Below are 22,072 nucleotides of genomic sequence, written 5' to 3' on the forward strand. Positions count from 1 at the left end.
ACAGATGGGTCTAGTGAAGAGTGATATAATTCTTGTTTTTTGTTTTGTTTTTTTGCCTCTCCCTCTCTCTGCTTATTCTGCTGAAACTTCCAATCACACTGCACACAAGAGGAGGGTACAGCGTGTAGTTTGGAGGACCTGAGGAGCCCTGAAACTCAAAGCTAGAGCAGATAATTCATATGGCTTGAGTCCTGATGCTGATGTGATTTAAGAACATCCAGTCAGGTCATTCAGGAGTAATGGAATGATGATTGGAAAGCCTTTGCAGTGTTAATCATTGCATTAAAACAAGACTTGGTCTAGAGCAATGATTTTCAACCACTGTGCCGTGGCACACTAGTGTGCCATGACAGATCGTAAGGTGTGCCATGGGACATTAACCAATTTCACTTAATTATTTCCAAAAGGTATTATTCATATACTGCAAATAATTTGCCTTGGAGTGCGTCTGTGCCTGCAGTGTAGTGACTGGCGGAGTAAATACTTGTTCATGTACTGACCTGCGCTACCCACCCACTGGGTGTCAATAAAGCACACTAATGACCTTGTTAATTTAAGACAAAAAGGAAAAATAAAAACTCCAAACATGGCCCTGGATAAATTCTAACCTGGATGAAGAGCGTGATATGGGTGGTTGAAAAGGCAACTTTTATGAGAAAAAACTACAACGGTGTCTGCGAGAGCTCTCAAAGCTAGCTGCTTAGTAGCTGAACTCATAGCAAAATCAAAAATCCACACACTGTGGCAGAGACATTAATACTACCTGCAAAAGCCATTCTAAATAAGATGCTTCGCCCTGACACAGTTAAAGAAGTAGCCAAAGTCCATCTCTCAGATAAATAGATTCATATATTGAATGACTTAATGTGTCATTTTAAAAAAAAATTTGGTTGGTGGTGTGACTCAGGATTTTTTTAATGCAGAAATGTGCCTTAGCTCAAAAAAGGTTGAAAAACACTGGTCTAGAGGAGATAAGAAATAGGCCTCTTTGGTTTTAATGTCAAAGAGAGAATCTGGGTTCTTATACATTTAGTGAATTGTTCCTGTTGTCAGTTCTCTAAAATTACATCTCCTCTGTCTTCAGTCCTAGTTACAGACCTGGCTTTTTGAGTAGCGTCCCATGGGCCTTATTGAAGCTCAGAGGTGAAAGGACCGAGGAGAGAGGAGTGAAATCTGAGGAGCGATAACCAAGGATATGAGAGCAGCTTTCATTGAAGTCTTTGGACCCTCAGACATGTCAGGAGTAGGAGTCTGTTAGCAGTTAGCGTCAGATTTATACGGACTGCTCATTCGTGAGCGTCGGGTTTGAAAATTGTTGGATGATTTCTGTTTCCCCGAATTCCTGAGACAACATAAAAGTAGGATATCTGTGTAAATAGCTGACGCCGTCATCGTCACAAAAAGACGTTGCTTCACGTGACGATCAAGAGGAAAGGACATCTCATCTTTCTTAAAAAGTATTTCCTTGTTCCTTTTTTCCCTCTCTCCATTTCTTTGCATCTCTGGTGGGACGGACTAAGACACAAAGAAAGGACGCAAGTGGAGGATGCAACTTAGAGGACTGAAATGTAGCTTCTATGTAAGTTGGTGACAGTGAATCAGGTGCTGATGCAGGATTGGCCTCTGATTGGTCAGTTCAAACTTGGATTGGACTTCACCGGTTTAAGATCTTAGCTTCTGCAGCCTGCATCTTATCCTTCCACTTCCAACAGACCAGTGTCAGACTCTGTATCTGAATCCTTGTTCTTTGAGAATAGTGTAGGCCTGCTTTTGTGAGTGTATTAGATATCTGGATCAGATTTTGATGGATTACTGGATTGTAATCTTGTAAACAGATTGTACAATGATTCACCGTAAATACTTGCACACGTGCAGACATTATTAAAACTGCTGCTTTGCTGCTTTTCTTGGGAGTGGAGAGAGTGGCGCTCACATCACGGTGTGTCTCGGTTTCCCGTAGACCCCGGGGCATATCACACATACGTGACCACAGAACGTCTCCTTTTTTTTAACTACATTTATGGAATTGCCTCTATTATACTGTTTGAATAAATATTCTGCAGCATCGCTCCTACCTCGGGCAGAGATTTTTGATTGGCTTATTGAATTGCAAAAGAAGAGAGGGATGGACAGAGAGCCTGGTGGGTTTCATTGTCGTCAGTCCAAGGACTTGATAACTTATTCATACTCTGGAATCTGAAATGGAGATGCTTCGTATGACTGAGCTGCTTAAAATGCTTAAATAGGCTGACAGCCTGGCATACCGTGTGCAGGGTATATTTTATTAGTGGTATGCCAAAGTTAAAGCACAAACACGCATTAAATACAGAAATGCACATGCACGTAACGCTGCAACACCTCCATTTAAATCCCTAATCTGTGATGCACACCTTCACATCTCCTGATCTTCTGAATTACATGTTTAGCTTTCACGCTTGGTGTGTTTTATTATTCTCACACAGAACAAAGAGAGGGTGCTACGCTTTCAGAGTACAGCCTCTGACCGAAGGCAGGATCACGGACATTAAAGCAGGCTGTCAGTCGGGTTCAGTTTACTAAGCTTGAAGAAATCTAACTCTGGTGTCTGTGTGGAAAATGTGCACACACTCCGCAGTGAACTTGTGTTTTCTGACAGCTTGGTTTTTCTGGGGGCAGACTGGCAGCTGATTTTTAACTTTACAAAATGTTCCATCTTTTCTGTAACTTTCTGTAACGAGAAGCAACAAATGTGGACAGCCATAAATAAACTCAAGCTGTCAATAACTCCTGCTGCCAAGTCCTGCTACCCTGCTCTCTGTTTCCTCTGATACAAACACGGAGAGGCTTCAGCAGATTTATTGCATTACAGTACAGGTTGTGTTTACTCTAAATTACATGTGTATATCTAAACATTAGGACTGTCAGCGTTTACACATTGGATGCGGTGAAGTCTGAAATAAAAATGCCATATTCTTTCAATCAGGAGCTGTTTTGCAGCATGGAGCAGGACCCTGGACAGCTGGAGTCATGTGATCAAGGTTTCCCTGCAGTAATCACTGAATCAAGGATTCTCCTCCTCCTCTCCTCGTCCATGTTGTCTTTCTGGTCCTCTGAAAACCTCTGACCTGTTGACTCCAGGCCTGGCTCCGCTCATCATGACTTTGGTTTGTTGTTGTAGTTAAGTGAAATACGATCTGGTGATAACACAGAGTGTTTTATTCTGAAAATTAACCGGATGTTTTCATTTTGTTTTGGTGAAACCTGACTTCCTGTCCCGCTCCATCTGTTCTGTTGAGATTGATGCGTTGTGCTCTGGCATCCGGCTAAAATAGAAGTCTTGCGTATCTGATCCGGAGGGTTCCGACCAGTGGATCAGAGACGCAGCCGGAACGCAACAAAGCGGATCCAGTGGAAGTTAACATTGACTAGAATAGAAACCTATCAGATCCGGTGCTGTGACAGATCGGAGACTGATCCGGTGGAATTTGGCCGTATGAAATAATGCATTGAGCGTACCTAATACGCTTCCTCTGATAGAGCAGGGAGGAGCTTGAACATCTGTTTTATTTACCAAACAACATCTTAAAATCATATAAAACTACATGATGAGGAACTTTGTGTCTTACTCTTCTCATATAAAGTTACATTTTATGTCTCTGCAGGAAGGAGTCAGAGAAAGTCTGCAGCTTTACTTGCACTGTGCTAAATATGTTCTGTTTAATATGAAAAATGATTAAAGAAATATGACAAAATAAAATAACCCCAAACCCTCTACTTGTGTCAGTGCTGAGATTCAACCTGTGAGACTTTTGAAAGCCAGCGTCTGCATTGAGATCCTTTGATGCTCAAGTTTCAAACAGCTGTTGATGAGAGAGGAAAAGTCATTTTCAGCTTTCTGTGGATTCACAGGACTGACTGTGACTGTGTGAAAGCAGACACCTCCCTGCCTGTCTCCATTAAAACGACAGAGATCACACTGAAATGTCCTCGAAGCGCGCTGACTTGACTCCAAACCTGCAAATCAAACTCCTTTTTTTAACCTGAGCGCGTGTCACATTGAAGATCGGATCACTCTGCGAGCTGTTTCAATCTTTGCATCTCCACCACAGAGAAAGACTCGACTGTATGTGCTCATAAGAGTGTGCATGAGTTGGAAGTCACCCTACTGTTTGTGCAGAGAACTCGAATCATCGGATTTGACGGGGCGAGAGAGAAGAGGAGGAGTCAGGAGGAACAAAGATGGAGGAGAGGTAAAGGGAAACCAGATGTGGTCTCTGAATCAGCGGGGAGTCGTCCAGGTAGACGGACTGATTCAGTAAAACAAACACACCATCATCTTCCACTTATCTTTTTATCTGCTGGAGAAAGCAGAAAACTTTCTCTCCTGTTTACTGTGGAAACACATTTGTTCTCATATTTGTCTCACTTCTCTTCGCTCCCTGTGATCACGATGAGCTACAACACCTCTCAAACGGACGGCCTTTGGGTAACATCCCATTAACTTGATGGATGTGCACCTACACCTGTGACCTATTTCAATGTGATGGACTGTACAGTAAACATGCTAAAAATAGAGAATACACTTCTTAGTTCTTCTCCTCGGCTGCACGCCCATTATTTCCTTCCTCCGCCTCCTCTCTATTTTACTGGCGAGCACTATGTTTCCATTAAAAGCAACATGAGCGGAGACAGAGGCTTGAGCCAGGACCAGACATGTTCACAGCTACGAACTGAAGTAGAAGGAGAGACAGGAGGAGAGAAAGTGGAAGTGAAGAGGGGACAAGGAGACTAATTATGTTATTGCACAGCTTGTTAAATCTGCACAGCCTCTGGAAAGTAATAAAACAACTACTCTCAAAATTAAATTCCTTACACACAAACAGAAACAAATGTGTGCCTCTCTTTACCTCCTGTGAGCCTCTCAGGGTTTGTAAATGCTTGTTTTATAATCCTTCCGTCATCTTTTCTGCTGCCAACAGTCTGATAACAGTCTAATATCAGCATGCAGCCACCAGCGCCCCTCTGTTTTCACTTTGTATGTATATTGACGTATTCCCCTGTCTCTTTCTTTAAACTGCTGTAACAAAAGAAGTTCCCCCAATGAAGGATCAATAAAGTACAGTATAATAAATCAAAAGTCAACATTTCATTAAATTATTAATATATATATATTTTTTTTAATTATATTTTGGGCTTTTTTGATAGGACAGCTGAAGAGAGATGGGAAACATGGGGAACAGAGAGCGGGGGAAGACATGCAGTGCAGCAGACTGTCGCGGCAGGGAGTCAAACTGGGGACCTCTGTGACGAGGACTTTGTCTATATGTGGGACGCTTAGACCGCTAGGCCACCAATCAAGACACTGGTAGGAATAGCTTAGCATCGTTTAACTGTTTGAAATGCAAAATAATATCATTTTAAACATGCAAATAAAATGTGATTGATTGTGATTAAATATTAAAATCCTGCGATTAATCAAATTTTTTTACCGCCCACTGAATCTGTAGCATTACTTACCAGTCTTTAAATCAACATTCTCATACCTACATAAAAGTATGTTGTTTTTTCTACTTTTCTTCTGAAATATTTTCAACTCGTACAACATAACATCGTAAAATAACTACAAGGTGCCAGCGAAAAACTTTTCAAACCCAGGCTCGTGGAGCTACAGTAGTTACCAACAGTCACAGTAACAGGGACTGTAGAGGATGAACTCAGGTTTCCCTGCAGAGTTTAATAATGTAACAGACTCAGGGAGACGACAGGAGGAAACTTGTCCAGAGTTTCCAGACAGTGTCTCTAAAGTCTGAACTTCATTCTTACAGTAAGAGGAGCTACACTTCTCTCATGTTGTGTCAAACTATAAAAAGCTTAGTGACACAGGCTTCACAGTTTCTCTCCTAAAGATAGAAAGGTAAGAAGAGCTGGTAGCGCTTTTACAAGAGGTTCAATTATTCCAGCTTCAGTGAGGAGAGTAAAAGACACAAAGAACCAAATGTGAATTTACAGGCACTTGAAACATGGTGGGAAAACTTCTCCATGTCGGAGGAACACTTCACAAACCACAGAACCTTCATTTATAGGTGATAAAAACAACCACTCACCCCTTTACAGATGGAGACGGCTTCTTTGGACAGGGACTTGGGGTAGGACACGTTGTGCTCCATTATGGACTGAAACAGCTCATCTTCATCCTCTCCATCGAAAGGAGGCTGAGGGAGGAAGCACAGAACATGGAGAGAGATGTTGGTGTTTCATCCATCATCACACAGTGAATGGATAAGCTGCAACTTTGAATCTGACAATCTAATACTGAAAGTGAAATGTCATGTGTAGCAACAAGGGGACACAGCAGGAGTACTCTACTGATTATATTATTTTAGACTATCTACCCTCGACCTGTCTTTCCTACCGAATGAACATAGAGGGCATGAATTTGTTTTCTTTGAAACCTGGTGAAAATAACGTTGAGTTCACACCAATCACGAATAAATTCATGTAAAAACATGACGCAAGTTCTTGTTGACGCAAATTACCCAAACTGGGCAGCAAGTTATACGAGAAGATGACACGAATTCGGAACATGTGCAATGCTCTACTTGAGAGTTAAAAAAACGTATCATCAGCAAACATTCGTGCTGTAACATTCGTGCTGTAACGTTCGTGCTGTAACATTCGTGCTGAAACATTCGTGCTGTAACGTTCGTGCTGTAACATTCGTGCCGAAACATTTGTGCTGTAACATTCGTGCTGAAACATTCGTGCTGAAACATTCGTGCTGTAACATTCGTGCTGTAACAATCGTGCTGTAACATTCGTGCTGTAACGTTCGTGCTGAAACATTTGTGCTGTAACGTTCGTGCTGTAACATTCGTGCTGTAACATTCGTGCTGGAACATTCGTGCTGGAACATTCGTGCTGGAACATTCGTGCTGGAACATTCGTGCTGGAACATAACCTTCGTGCTGTAACATTCGTGCTATAACATTCGTGCCACAATAGCCAATCAGAATTAAGATGCTCCGGTGACGTGTGATGTAAAGAATGGACTGGCTGAGGTTCATTCATCTGGGAAATCCTGAACCATACGACATCATCTGTTCTTTTTCGTAACAGAAATAAAAATGGAGCTTGCTTACAGGAAGTGAGTGAGGAGGTCAGATTATTTAGTAACTTGTGAAAACATTTGTCTGTCACTTGATTCCAGCTATCAGTGTAACTACGAAGTTACTGCCCAAATGATTTTATCCAGCCTCTTGTCTTTTGGTAGTAGCGTACACGCAAATGGAGTAAGTTATTCGTACGAACTAAGCAAGTAAACACAGGACATTCTGGTGTGTTGAAATATGTAGGAATAAAGTGAGAAAATGATTTTATTTGCATCTGGTGTGAAGAAAAGTCAAAGACAAAACCTTCAAATAAACAGAAATCTGCTGGGAGCGGTGCAGAATATGAGGAAATAGGTTTCACAGGATCCCTTATGAGCCAAATGAAGTGGATGACCCAGCTTCTTCCCCTCCTCTCTGGGTGGTTATCATCAGTAACCATAATGTGGGTGTTTTGACAGTCCAGAAAATGAATTATTTGTCATTTCCACTCCACTGGTCCCTTGGGGTAGAGATAGCCTTTTTCTGCGTCATGCCCTCTTTACTTGATTTCACACACAGCGGGGAGAGACGAGGACAGAGAACATCTGAGGAGGTTTCAACTTTTGTTAAGTGTTCAACAGCTGAGACTTGCTGCGAGTTCACTTGGGAAGGAAACACATCACCGATCATCAACGTGGGGTTTTGTTAGTTCCATTTAATATTGCCCTTTGAAATGGAGGTCACTTACAGAGATATACGAAGTCATATCCTTCTTAATAAATCATTAAGTGCTGAACATGTTTCATTAAAACCGCTCAAAATCTGCTTTTATGGAAGATTCTTTCAACTTCATCAATGTTGTCAAAGACCACATGGTTTCCAGAGCTCTGTCTTTATTTAACGTGTCCTTTTTCCACAATAACTTCCACTAGAAGGTGTTTCAGTGTGTGCTGACCACCCTGACTGCAGCATAAATAAGTAATGCTCGGATTATCCGTTAGAAGGTCAAACTACTCTAACGTAACCACCACACAGAGCTTCTTTAGCTTCAGGCTGATGCTAAGCTAATAAAAAACCTCAAATACAATGGAAAAAAACCTCTCAAGTGAGAAACTATCTTATGACAGCGTTCACACTTCACGTCCTCCTCGTCTTGGATTATAAAAGTCTCTCTTTTTTTTATCAGCCTACACATTATTGATAGTTTTTCTTCAGCAGCTGAAGAGGACTGTCAGCAGTATCGACTCGTGTCCTCTGGCAGCACATCGAGCTGCATCAGGAATAAAAACAAAGGCACTGAAGAAGTGGGTTTCCCAAACAGGACGCTGGTAGCATGAGAATGTTAGGGAGTTATTCAGAGCATGAATATGAGAGGTTTTACTCTGCAGGAGCACAAACTGAAATGTGATGGAGCCTGAGTTGGCTTTATTGTGTTCTTGTGCTTACTTGATATCAGCTCTACAAAAAAGGACCTTCTATCTCATTGTTTGACTAAAGAAAATAAAACAATTTAAAATGAATGCAGCGCTTGTATTTTCAAAGATTCGGTCTACTTTACCCACAATGCTAAGGAGCCCCTCTGATGAAAAAATTACTGGCCACAAAAAAAGTAAAACGTGGCTATGAATTACTAATTTCATGGACATGATTTAGTAATTTGTGACTAAGAAGTAGTCATCTGTGGACACGATTAAGTAATTCATGGCCACGAGATAAGCCAATTACAGCTGAAAATTACTAATTTGCACAGGATTTAGACATTGGTGGCCACAAAATAGTCATTCGTGGCCACAAGATAAGTAAGTCGGGGTACAAATTACTAATTCATAATGGATTTATTAATTGGTGGCCATGAAATAGTCATCTATGTAAACGATTTAGTCATTTTGTGGCCACAAGATAAATAAAACGTTGCTATGAATTAATAATTTGTGGACAGGATTTAGTTATTGGTGTCCATGAAATAGTTCCATGGACATGATTCAGCCATTCGTGGCGACAAGATAAGTTAATCATGGTTACAAATGACTAATTCGTGGACACAGTTTATTAATTTGTGGCCATGAAATAATCATCCGTGACCACAAGTTAAGTAAATTGTGACTACAAATGACTAATTCTTGGCCACGAAATGGTAATTCGTTTCCACGACTTGATTTATCTCATGGCCACGGAATAATAATTGTTGATCATGTCCATACAGAGACGATGCATTGTTGCTTTAGTTGCTTTCAAAACGTATAAACTTTGGTGTAGACCCCCTGTATTTGTAGGACATGCAGGAGTAGAATAGTAATAGCTACATGATAGGTCTCTTGTCTGTTTACCTTAGAAGTCTTACTTGTTAATAATCTTGCAGTGAACTTTCCACCCTTGCTCTCACATAACTTAAAAGCTAAATTTTACATAATCCTCAGATATTATAATAATAATTTAGGGTTGCAAATGACTTATCTCGTGCCCACTAATTATTATTTTGTGTTTTTTTTCTCAACATGTCACAGGATGGGGTGTGGACTTGGCCTACTGGTGAACTTGCGCGCCCATGTAGCAGGCGGCCCGGGCTCCATTCCAGCCTGTGGCCCCTTCCCGCATTTTATTCCCCCACTCTCCCAGTTTCCTACACTATCCACTGTCCTCTCCTCTATTAATAAAGGTGCAAAAGCCCAACGGATACAACTTTAAAACATGTCACAGGATGGGCTCCTCACAATGTAACTTTATTTTGGATATCTCAGTCAATGCTTCATTAATGTAATGCAAGTTCAATTAGTAACTAGAATTTTGGGGCACATAACGCCTCATTTGCCAAATTCGTGTCAAACACAAGCTCTCAGCTGACCAGATTTTAGGAGGGTGACAGGACGCACCAAATAGAGTGATGTTTAGTGTGTTTGTGTGTCAGTGTGGAGTGCTGGTGGGAATATCTTTGCAGGTAACACCTGAGTACATTTAGGTCACAGCAGAGCCTCTGTGAGATAAGTGGTCGGTGTGAATAATGTGGAGCTAAGCAGTTCATGTTTGTGCCTCTGTTCTGTTTACTACATGATCAATAACAGGTCATTATGTAAGAGGTGAAGCTGTGTGTGTGTGTGGGTAGGTGTGTGTGTGTGGGTAGGTGTGTATGTGTGTGTGTGTGTGAGTACACGACTTACCTGTCCTGCCAGCATTTCGTAGAGCAGAACTCCGTATGCCCACCAGTCTACAGAGCGTCCGTATGGCTGATATGCTATGATCTGTGGAGGAAGACAGAGACGTGGATTTAGAGGGTACAGTAGTGAGACCGACCTGAGGTTCAACAGTGTTTATTCTTTCTATGGAAAAATCAAACATGAGGCTGTTTCAGCTCATTTAAATGTCCACATGAAGCCCTGCAGAAAATACATCATATTAACAAAGGCAGCACAACGCACAGGCAACATCAACATTCATATGATCCCTTCAGTCCTGCACATTAAACATGCAGCTGTAGGCGAAGACTGTTTAAATATTTCAGCACATTATTCATTCATCACAATAACCATCACTTATCATACTCCTCCATTCTGCCACCATCCATACACTCCTACTGTTTAATTTAGACTCATTCAATCCAACACAGTACATCTATTACACTCTACTTACTACCCAGCTGTGTTAAATGCTTGATTCTGATTGGTCAAAGCCCCGTAACAACACGTTAAAGGTTACAAGATACAGTGTGTAGTATTTAAAAGGTATAGTGTGTAGTAATTAAAGGTAGTGTGTGGTATTTAAAGGTGCAGTGTAGTATTTAAAGGTACAGTGTGTAGTATTTAAAGGTACAGTGTGTAGTAATTAAAGGTAGTGTGTGGTATTTAAAGGTGCAGTGTATTATTTAAAGGTACAGTGTGTAGTAATTAAAGGTAGTGTGTGGTATTTAAAGATACAGTGTAGTATTTAAAGGTACAGTGTGTAGTATTTAAAAGGTACATTCTGTAGTGCTTTAAGCTGCAGTGTGTAGTGTTTAAAGGTACAGTGTGTAGTGTTTAAAGGTACAGTGTGTAGTATTTAAAGGTACAGTGTGTAGTACTTAAAGGTACAGTGTGTAGTGTTTAAAATGTAGTGTGTAGTACTTAAAGCTGCAGTGTGTAGTGTTTAAAGGTACAGTGTATAGTATTTAAAGGTACAGTGTGTGGTATTTAAAGTACAGTGTGTAGTAATTAAAGGTACAGTGTGTGGTATTTAAAGGTGCAGTGTGATGTATTTAAAGATACAGTGTGTCGTATTTAAAAGGTACATTGTGTAGTACTTTAAGCTGCAGTGTGTAGTGTTTAAAGGTACAGTGTGTATTGTTTAAAGGTACAGTGTGTAGTGTTTAAAGGTACAGTGTGTATTGTTTAAAGGTACAGTGTGTAGTATTTAAAGGTACAGTGTGTAGTGTTTAAAATGTAGTGTGTAGTACTTAAAGCTGCAGTGTGTAGTGTTTAAAGGTACAGTGTGTGGTATTTAAAGGTGCAGTGTGTAGTAATTAAAAGTACAGTGTGTGGTATTTAAAGGTACTGTGTAGTAATTAAAGGTACAGTGTGATGTATTTAAAGGTGCAGTGTGATGTATTTAAAGATACAGTGTGTCGTATTTAAAAGGTACATTGTGTAGTACTTTAAGCTGCAGTGTGTAGTGTTTAAAGGTACAGTATGTAGTATTTAAAGGTACAGTGTGTAGTAATTAAAGCTGCAGTGTGTGGTATTTAAAGGTGCAGTGTGTAGTCTTGTATCTGCACATAAAGAGAGTCTCCTCCCACAGTTAAGTCAAGTCAAATTTATTTATAAAGCACATTATAAAGCACATTTAAAAAGACAGCAGAAGCTGTACAATAGATACAAAAAGAGACAAACAAGAGACAAACACAGAGAGACAAACACAGAGGCTGCCATGCTTTAATGCTTTTCAAACTTTGATTTGACTCCAACAAACAGCAGTTCTGGATGACCCCTGAATGACACAAATTTAAGAAAACCTGCAACAATAACTTCTGCCACGGTTCAGACGAGGAGATGGGATGCTGGGAATAACCGTCACAGTTCAGACTCTTCACATAACAGTACACTCACTCTCAAACAACAGTGGAGGCACCAAGGATGAAACTCTGTCTGACAGGGGTTTGTGTATTTGGAGAGGCTGTCTTCACATTCATGTTGGTTTCGTTCAAACGTTTATGACCTTAATATTTCATATTTTATGGGTTCAGGAAAGTTCAAGTGTAAGGATTGGTCACATCTACATCCTGTCTTTAAACCCTTGCACTTCCTGATAAAGTTGATCTATATATGCAATAATACAGTCAACACTTAAGTTAAAGTTTGGCACATTTAAAGGAAAAATAAAGACACAAGAAGTGAAGATTTTAAAAATCATGAGCGTATAACCCCCACGAGGAAGCCTCTGTGAATGTGACATTTCCTCTCGTGACTGAAAGATTTCCTGCGGCCTTCTCTGACTTTGGCTGAGGTCAGAGCTTTCACCCACTCTGACCCCGTTCACACCAGCCAGAAGACACACACTGTAACATGTCACACATCCTTCTCTGCATCCTCTCACTACACAATAGTTTGTGCAACAGTGAATATATGCAACTCAGGCTCACGGGGAAGCGAGTGTTAATTTTAGAAGCAGGAAACGAGATCTTCACTTCATAGAAACACCACATAACCTCAGCGTCTAACACCTGACCTCTCTATATGCACAAAAACACACAGAGGCAGACACACACTCCTCCAGCTCTGCTCTCCGTTGTAATGATGCTGTCCTGGGGGCTGATGGGAGCCGGCTGGACTCTCAGTGCATCCACGTGTTTACCCTCTAACACAGAGTCCAGCATGTGCCCAGACTTACATGTTATGTACCTCTAAATGTCACCGTGAGCGGGTGAGCTGCAGACGCAGAAATTGCATTGCTATGGAACTATAACATTTCATTTTTTGCAGGTTTAAATGTGTTCAATATTGATAAATATGTTCTATTCTGTTGTGCTGTTACCTTCAGACAAAGTTAAGGTCTAAACATTTGTAATAATAAAAGTATTTCTTATTTATGATCTGATGAATAATCGAGAGTCTGTGCAAGGTGTTTTATTCTGAAATTGAGCGCATGGTATATGCCGTACCTGACTTCCTGTCTGGGTCGGTCTTCTTTGTTCAACTTTGACACATGCATGGTAAATAAGAATAAAAACTTTGCACCAAAGGCTGTGTAAAAAATAGACATAGTAACGGTAACATCAACCATCTGTTTCTGAAGCCGATCGTTGGTGGGAGCCATATTGGAAATGCTGAACTCAACCAAACTGCTGTTGACGAGTATGAGGTAAAGAGGCGGGCCTTTAGCCTTTAGCCTTTACGCTAACAATTTAAAATCTTTGAAATTACCGAAAAGCCTGTACAGTGTTTGTTGAGAAAAAAAACAAGCTACTCAGACCTTAACTGTTTTTTGAACCAGTTTATTTCTGCTGTAAAGATTGTCTTTTTGAATGGGTGTGTATGTGGTTTCTGGTGTTTCTGCAGCCAGCCTCCAGTGGACACTCGATAAACTGCAGTTTTTAACGCATTTGTAGACTTCAGCTCTCCTGCCTTTTCTCCCATTGCTATATCTCGTCTTTCTTTCCCACCATAAGCAAATCAACGTATCAGCCTAACTTCTTTCTGATGATCTGATCAAAGTTAATCAGTGCCATGTGGTAGTTTATGGTTAAAGCTGCAGATCAGTTATGTGCAGGCAGTGTTGTGAATCCTTACTTTACAGATCTCAGTGTAAGTGTGCTAATTCATGTTGACATGTTGTGTAACTAATGCACGCACATTAGGTAGCCAAGATGTATTATGTAACTTTAAAAAGTCAGCTTCTTAAGGGACTTTAATTCACACAATCAGGGTCTGAAGGATGAACGTCTCCCTGACCTCCACCTCAGGATGTCTGTCTCGCTCTTCGTATTATGTCACCTGATTGAAACACAGCATCCAAAACAACGAGCCTCAAGGAACAAGAGGAGTTCCTACAGCTTCAGAAGATAGGTGTCATCGGTCCACATTTTAAAGGACTAATATGTAACTTTTCCCATCATTTTTTGAGCCTCTTATCACAACCCTCCAACCTTGACCCTTTCTAGTCTCCATGTTTCATGACCGTTAGGTGACCAACTACATGTCAACAACATACAACCCTTGCGTAACCTTTCACACGCTCCCTGACTCTTAAAAGCCCGCCTGTCTGACCCCTGCAGACATCCACCGCTCTGCAGACCTCAGAGATGAGGTCTGTTTTACTCGTCCTGCTTGGCTGCTGCCTCTCTGAGGCGAGCGTCCTGGGACAGCGGCTCACTGCTCCAACACTCACTGAGGATGAGCTCGCTGCAGCAGACAGTCTCACTCTGCTCAGAGAGATGATGACTGCTCTGGATGAGCAGAGAAATGAGCTGCAACGCACCAAAGAGCAACTGGTGCAACTTCAGGGAACACAGGGTATGTGCAGGATGCTCATCCTTAAACCTTCACTGACTTAATGTATCATCATTTAAAGTTCTGTGCTCGCTCATGCTGCATCGTTTGTCCATTTGATAAAATGTGCAGAACAAAGGTCTCTGCTGGTGGTGGATTGGATCCTGATTCTGGAACTTTGGGAGCAGGTGGATGCACTAAAGAAAGGGTATACAGGTACATCTCTCATGACTCACAGCTAACATAAGGTGATATATTGTGTTCTTAGAGATACACACTCCATTCTCTTATCAAAGTGAACATTTAAAACCATGTAATAATAATAAATCGCCAGAATACATCTTATTAGATTTGAGGAAGAACATTAAATTCTTTCTGGAGGGTTTTGCACCAGTGATGAATTTGATTGCAGCGACACATTTCAGAGGAGCTGGGTCAGGGTCGTGTTTTCGCTCTGCTGGAACTCTTCTTCTTTTAAAAACACTGTTAGTGTTCAGGAGCTGAGGGGACTAATGGCTGTCACTTTGAAAGAAGGATGTTTTCACATTCTTGCAGGATGTTTTCTGCCTGTTAAAGGAAGTTTGTCCTTGCCACTGTAACTTGTTAAATGCTGCAAAGTGCTCTGCTCATGGTGGATTAAGATGAGATCAGACTGAGTCCTGTCTGTAAGATGGGACTGGATCTGATCCTGTCTTGATGTTGGGTCTTTGTTAATAATAGAACATAGAGTACGGTCTAGACCTGCTCTGTTTGGAAAGAGTCTGAGGAGAACGTTAGTTGTGATTTGGTGCCTAATGAATAAAATTGATTGATTGATTGATCCAGGGCACGAGGGCAGACTGAGAGTCATTGAGATGCAAGTCGAGGAGCACAGAAACCAGATGCAGCGAGTCGTGCACCAATATACAGGTGAGTAAGCTGTTCACAGAAATTAATCTTCTGTCTACAAACAACAAAATGCACAAACGCTTCCTCCTTTAATTTTCAGTCTGTTTCCTCTTTGTCTTCATCTCTTTGTGCAGACCTGGAGGCCAAACTGACGGCTGCTGATTTGAAGGGTCAGAGAAAGAAAGTGGAAAAACTGCAGAAGGACAGTGAAGGTAGATCGGCCGTCTGGACTTTGTTCTCATCCCACCTCATGATTTTTCATTTTCTGCAGATCTGATGTCTTGCAGAATGTTTCACCTCATTTCTTTAACGAGCAGAGTTGAAGACAAGAACGACTGAAGTGCAGAATAAGCTTGGAGAGACAGACGCTGAAGTGAAGTCCCTGCAGGCTGCTGATCAAGGTACATAAACTACTCCTCAGTGTGTTTTTATGGACAGTCATATATTTACAAGATTTTTATTTTCCTCCCTGATGTATCGACCAGAGCTGGAGACCAGACTGAACGCCACTGACGTCCAGACAGAGACGCACAGAAACCTGCTGTCCCAAATACAGGTGGACGTTCTGGGTATGTAAGCGATCTGTACATCATTACAGTCTGCTGAAGATAATCATAACTTTTCTTAAAATCCAAAACATAATGTGAATTATATTTTGTGCCAGACCTTGATAAAGTCAGCATGTGTTTCCTTTCATCTTTAATCCGTCAGAGATTGAGTTCAAACTGGAGGCCAGTGAGGGTGTACACATGAAACTGAATAACCGACTGGAAGACACTGAGAAACAAGTGGAGGCGCTGAAGACTGTGGATCAAGGTGAGAATTAAAAAAGTGAAATAAGTCCTGGTTGGTCAACAAAAAGTACGGTCAATATAAAAACATGACACATTTAATTCTGTCATCAACATCTTGTTCTTGCCAGGTGTTGTTGCACCATTTCAGTCACTTTTAATGCATTTCTGTGGATTATCAGCCAAACTGTAATTTGTTGTTACAAATAAGTGCCACAAGGGGGCAGTATTTCTCCCTAAAGCACTATTTATGTAGGACCTACACAAGTATTCAACTTCATTGATCACTTCATGGTTGATAAACAACTTTGACTCTAACAGATCCTGAACAGCTGGAGTAACATCAGGCCACAATTTAAGTATTAACAGCATCTTTGATTAGACAATAGCTATCGCTAGCATTGGGACACTTTTAAGCTAACGGCAGCGTCTTTCTCGTGTCAGTGCAACAACTGAAGAGAGTTTAATTCAAAGGCTAGGTCCAAAATTTCAAGTCTAGACTACTCCCTACTCCCAACCAGTGAGTTTAATGAAGTGGACTATAAGGTTAGCTTATAGACCCAATAAAAAAACTCTTTGGACGCTGATAATGACATCATTGTTACTTCATTTTCACCAAAGTCAACAATGTACTGTATTGCTTGGCTAGTGACCATCAGCTGCACACTACTTTTCACAATGCATTGTGGGATACAGTGAATCCACTGTTGTATTCCCTTGATAGTGCACTGTACAGTGAGCACTGATTTAAGACACAGCCCTTGATTATAGCAGCCTACGCTAGCTAACAGTGCTGTGCTAAAAACATGCAGGACTTGTAGTTGCAGATCGACTGAGAGGTTGCATAACTACAGTTTGTCATATGCCAATTGTTGAAACAAACCAATATGACATTGTAAAAGTACTTCAGTACACCTCCCTGAGCATGATGGCCAAGAAAAATGGCCACCCTTTGGTCAACTCTTCATTCAAGCTGCACCCGTTTTCATTCTTTATGTGATTTCAGTTTTTGATGTTATCTATAATTCCTCTGATCCAACATTTCTTTGTTTTTGTTGACTTTGTTTTGTTTTTTGAATACTCCTCATCAATCTCTCATCTTCACTGAGCAGAGCTGGAGGCCAGACTGAATGCCAGCGATATCGAAGGCCAAAACACTCGAGTGGAGCAACTGCAGAAGGAAAGCAGAGGTAACACAACAAAAGAGTCAATTATTCACACGGAGTGAAGTCGTTTTCTTCTTCCTCTCTTAGCTCATCTAATTACATTCAGGATTTAGAACACACTGACGAAAGAACAATGCAGTATTTAGTTTCCTTTGTTTTTACAAACAGAGCTGAACATCAGACTGACAGAGCTGGGAGGGAAGTTTAGAGATGTGGAGTCAGACGTGAGAGCACTGCAGACGGCTGATCAAGGTAAATAATCCTACTTCAGTCAGGACCACTCGTCAAAATTATTAATTCATCTGCATGCAATAAGTTCAATTTGGTGGTATGGCTCTATCCAAGGCAGGCAGAGCAGCAGCAAAGACCCCTGGGCTTCAGAACAGAGGGCTAATATAAGACAGTTCTGCCTTCATCTCAAATCTTCTAGAGCTCGGGTCCAGAGTGGAAGCCGGTGAGGGGTTAGTGAAGAAGATGAACGAACGTGTTGAAGTTACTGAAACCAAAATGGAAAAACTGGAGAAAATAAATCAAGGTAAGAAAAATAACAGCTTCCATCAAATCAGCTCAGAGCTCATAGTAATGTAAATCACGGTGTCCATACTGTTTCTAATCTTTCCCAGATTTGGACGCCAGACTGAAAGCAGCTGAGAGTCTGAGCCAGGAGATGAAGACAGAGCTGGAACAAACAGAGGCCGACATGGAGGCACTAAGAGCAGCAGATAAAGGTGAGCTCAAGATGGAATTAAATGTTAAAGAATGAAAATCTGACAGCATCAGCAACTGGTTTGATACTGGTTTGATACTGGTTTGATATGTTTTTATGACAGAGCTGGAAGCCAAACTGGAAACGAGTCAAACTCTCCAAAAGGAGCTTGAAGATAAAGTTGAGCAAACTGCTGCAGCGGTGGAGGAGGTGAAGGCAACAATGACTGATGGTGAATACATTTCTTACATATATATTAATGATATACAAGCTTTGGCTCTCCTTTGTGGGCTTCTTTATCCAACAACAGCTGAATCAGAGCAACAAAATAAGCTGTCTTTTGCCTCTGACAGATAAAGTGGCGTTCACCGTGGCTCTGGAGGAGAATCAAGAGTTCATTGGGCCGTTCGAAACAGAGACCACGCTCATCTACAAGAAAGTCATCACCAACATAGGAGACAGCTATGATCCCACCACAGGTGACCTCTCTGTCGAGTCAATGATTGTTCAACATCTACCTTGTTTTTCTCGTGTGGGTCTTAAAGGCACAAACATTTGATTTAGTCCGTTTTGGAAAATGGCTAAACTCTTGTTATCTCTAATATAAGGACCAAAAGGAAAATAGTTAACTGAACACCAGGCGCTGAAATGACTTCACTGTGACTTTATTGTGAACATGCCAGTCGCTTCCTGAGGTTCAGACATCACTCTTCCTCCTCCAGTTGCTTCCCCCTGTTCCCCCATAACGCTTCCTCTGCCCGTCACCTAATCAGGTTCACCACCATGATTCATCCACCAGTTGCTTCATAAGGTTCCCCTGTCACGCTACCTCCAGCAGTCAATTCATCAGCCTTGCCCATAACACTTCCAATCATGCTTCCTCCACAAGTCTCTTCCTTAGGTAGACCATCCCTCTTCTTCCGCCAGTCGTTCCCAAGCTTCGCCATCATGCTTCCTCTACTGGTTGCTTCCTCGGTTTTGTCCATCACACTTCTCCGCAAGACACTTCCTCAGGTTTTCCCATCACGCTTCCTCCACCAGTTGTTTCCTTGGGTTCGCCCATCATGATTCCTACACCAGTAGCTCTCTCAGGTTTGGTGAAGGGCGAACATTGGGAAGTGACTGGCGAGAGAGTTCGTTCACTCCCCATAAAGTAGAGACATTTCAGCCTGCGGCGGTGAATTTGTTATTTTCCTTATGCAGGACCTGCAACCGACTGGCACCTGAGTACGTAGGTACTGTGTTAACAAGAACTCAAAGCTTTTACTTTCAGTGTTTGACTTCCTGTTAACACCTTTTCTACCTCCTGATCTCGCCCACTCTCTGAAATGACCCATCCTCTTGTTTCAGGAGTGTTCACAGCTCCAGTCAGCGGGGTCTACCACTTTACCTTCTACTCTCACGCTAATGGAGAAAACCCTGGATTTTTAATCTTGCACAAAAACAATGAGGTGATTGTTGGCACGGCGGAGCACCCAACCGTCTCTGACATTACCGATAATGGCTCCAACGGGGCGGTGCTGCTTCTGCAGAGAGGAGACCAGGTCGATGTGCGCATGGAAGCAAAGTCCTGGGTCTGGGCAGACAGCGAGCGCAACCTCTGTACCTTCACTGGTATTCTGCTGTACAGTACACCAGGTGATGTCCCTGAAACCACTGTGTAACTTTAAAAGTGTTGATTTCTTTAAAATGTTTGAATAAAGAATCTTTAATTTTGTAAGAAATAAACTCATCATCTGCTTTTGCCTCAATGTCAAACACACTGAGCTTTATCCAGTGTCTGTTGTTTGTAATTATCTCTCCTGTAGTGAATGTGTTGAAGCTTTAAGAGGTCAAACCATGACACTGAATCAAAATGAGACTATAACGCAGAGTGACAGCTCGGTGTTCAAATGACGATTACATGCATGAGAAAAAGTGTTCAAGGCTTCTGATTCTGATTGTGCATGGAAGACAACATGGTGCCTGGGGACGGGGAGAAGCGCTCAGTCTTAATCCTCGGCTTTGCCCTGCTCCCCGGTCAGGAGGTAGGAGGAAGCATGGGGGAGAAGCCGCCATCTTTCATCTGTCTTCAGTGTTTTAATTAGCCTGAGGGTCAAAGACTCTAGAGTGAGGGAAACCTCTGTGTGAAATCCCAGAGCATGCCTGTTTAAATCCCCTTTCTGCAAGAAACACGCCAACCTTCTGTCTGACCTGACAGCTGCTGCACACTCAGAAAACAGGCTTTCACCTCAGCTGCACACAGTTTACGCAATCTTCCTGCTGAAACTGAAACTTGCTCTATTTAGCTTGAAATAGACCTCATTCAAATTTTGATAAAACATCTCTGCTCATTTCTTTAACACCTGTGCCACAGTCTATAAAACCATGTGAAACGAAGGCTTTAAGCTTGGGAAGCAGGTCCACACATCAGGTCAGTTTGGCCGACCTCAGGTCAGCTGGAGTTGTGGGAAAACAGAGGGAGTGCTAAAGGAAGGGAGTTTAATGGAGTGGAAATCAATGAGTGAAGACACATTTCCTTTATGTGATGCTAGAGACACTCTATCAGGACTCTATCAACAGATCACCCATCTGTTCCTGAGCGCTGTTTTGAAGCCGATTGTTGGCGGGTGCCTTATTGGAAATGCTGAACTCAACCTAACTGCTGTCGAGCTAGTGTGAGGTAAAGAGGCGGGCCTTTAGCCTTCTTGCTAACAGCCACAGTGTTCCCGCCTGTCAATCAAATCAGCCATGCCCTTATTTGGGCAAAAATTGTAAGTTTAACATCTTCAAAAATAATGAGTTAAACGTGTTTATTTCTGCTCTAAAGATCAGCTCTTTGAATGGTTGTGTATGTGGCTTCTGGTGTTTCTGCAGCCAGTCTCTGGTGGACACTCAAGGAACTGCAGTTCTTAACACTTCTGCATTAGCTTCATTTAAAGTTTGTATTTCTACATTTTGAGCTCCAGGTGGATGAATCCTAACAGCTGTTGATTGATTCCCTGACAGGAACATGTTCAGAAAGGAGGTGTGACCACCGTCTGGTGCAACACCAAAGTCCTACTTATGTTTGGCTATTATTTGTTGGCGTGCTGCGTCACAAGTTATGTAGTGTGACAGTGACTCAGTAGGTCCTGGCAGATAAGTCAAACTTTCCGTGGACTGCAAATCTCTCACTGAGGTTTAATCCTGACAGATTTATGTCGCTGTTAGGAACCGAGAAGCGGAACTGAAGCACACATGCCATATCAAACACACAAATCTCAGATATGTACAACCGGTTCTCGTACCCAAGCCTACTGACCACTTCAGTCCTCCCTTTTCTCTACACCTATCCACCTAACTATTATATCATAGACTATGGCAAGAACTGACACAAAATTTTAGGGTGCAGAGAAGAGTTAATTTGCAAAAACAGACATCTCTGTTTTTTATACATTTTCAAAAAATATAATAATTTTCAATATAAATTTGTAATAAAGTTACATTTAGATGTGTTTGCATCTAAAATAAGATACCTTGAATAAGTAATGTCATTTTGACTTAATAAAAGCCACCCAACTTCAATACCTGAAGCTAGTAAAAGAAAATGTGTGTTTTGAAACGTTTTTTACATTTTTTAAAAGTAAGTTATCTGTTTTTGTAAATAAACTCTTCAGATATTTGTCTGTCTTAGCTTCATTTTCTAACAATCTCAGCCGATGTTAGATAAAACTTATTCACTCAAGTGTGGGTGCCAAACCTTTACAGCTTAATAACAATGGATATATGTTTTCATTGTTAGCATGCTTTCATTGTTTTGCAGACAAACATCATATAAAGAGTCTAGACACAGAGTTATAACTCCTGAGAGCGTTCATTTCACCGTCACCATCTTTGTGTCTCCTGGCTGTCACTACCTGCTGTGAAGGAGGAACAAAAGCAGCAGACTTCAAAGTCTGAGGAGGAGGAGGAGGAGGAGGAGGAGGAGGAGGAGGAGGAGGAGGAGGAGGAGGAGGAGGCTGATTCAGAGTCAGAGAGGTTG

The 22,072-nt window shown here is 41.5% G+C and overlaps 2 protein-coding genes across 2 annotated transcripts in view; one reads left to right on the top strand and one right to left on the bottom strand.

Moving 5' to 3' along the window:
* The window catches only part of prkcaa (protein kinase C, alpha, a), a 174,936-nt gene that overhangs the window by 22,382 nt on the left and 130,482 nt on the right, over window positions 1-22,072 (bottom strand). The window contains exons 14-15 of the mRNA XM_034688503.1: window positions 10,223-10,303; window positions 6,084-6,191 (exon numbers count right to left, since the gene is read on the bottom strand). Of these exons, the coding sequence (XP_034544394.1) occupies window positions 6,084-6,191; window positions 10,223-10,303 (189 nt within the window). The remainder of the gene's footprint in view (window positions 1-6,083; window positions 6,192-10,222; window positions 10,304-22,072) is intronic.
* Window positions 15,348-19,737, top strand: LOC117816301 (tropomyosin-like). Its single transcript, XM_034688504.1, has 12 exons — window positions 15,348-15,427; window positions 15,541-15,618; window positions 15,724-15,807; window positions 15,892-15,975; window positions 16,118-16,222; window positions 17,310-17,387; window positions 17,532-17,615; window positions 17,794-17,898; window positions 17,987-18,091; window positions 18,194-18,301; window positions 18,423-18,548; window positions 19,420-19,737. Exons 1-12 carry the CDS (start codon window positions 15,373-15,375, stop codon window positions 19,731-19,733), a joined length of 1,326 nt encoding a protein of 441 aa, XP_034544395.1. The 5' UTR covers window positions 15,348-15,372; the 3' UTR covers window positions 19,734-19,737.

The sequence above is a fragment of the Notolabrus celidotus genome, chromosome 7, assembly GCF_009762535.1.
Source record: "Notolabrus celidotus isolate fNotCel1 chromosome 7, fNotCel1.pri, whole genome shotgun sequence".
NCBI lineage: Eukaryota > Metazoa > Chordata > Actinopteri > Labriformes > Labridae > Notolabrus > Notolabrus celidotus.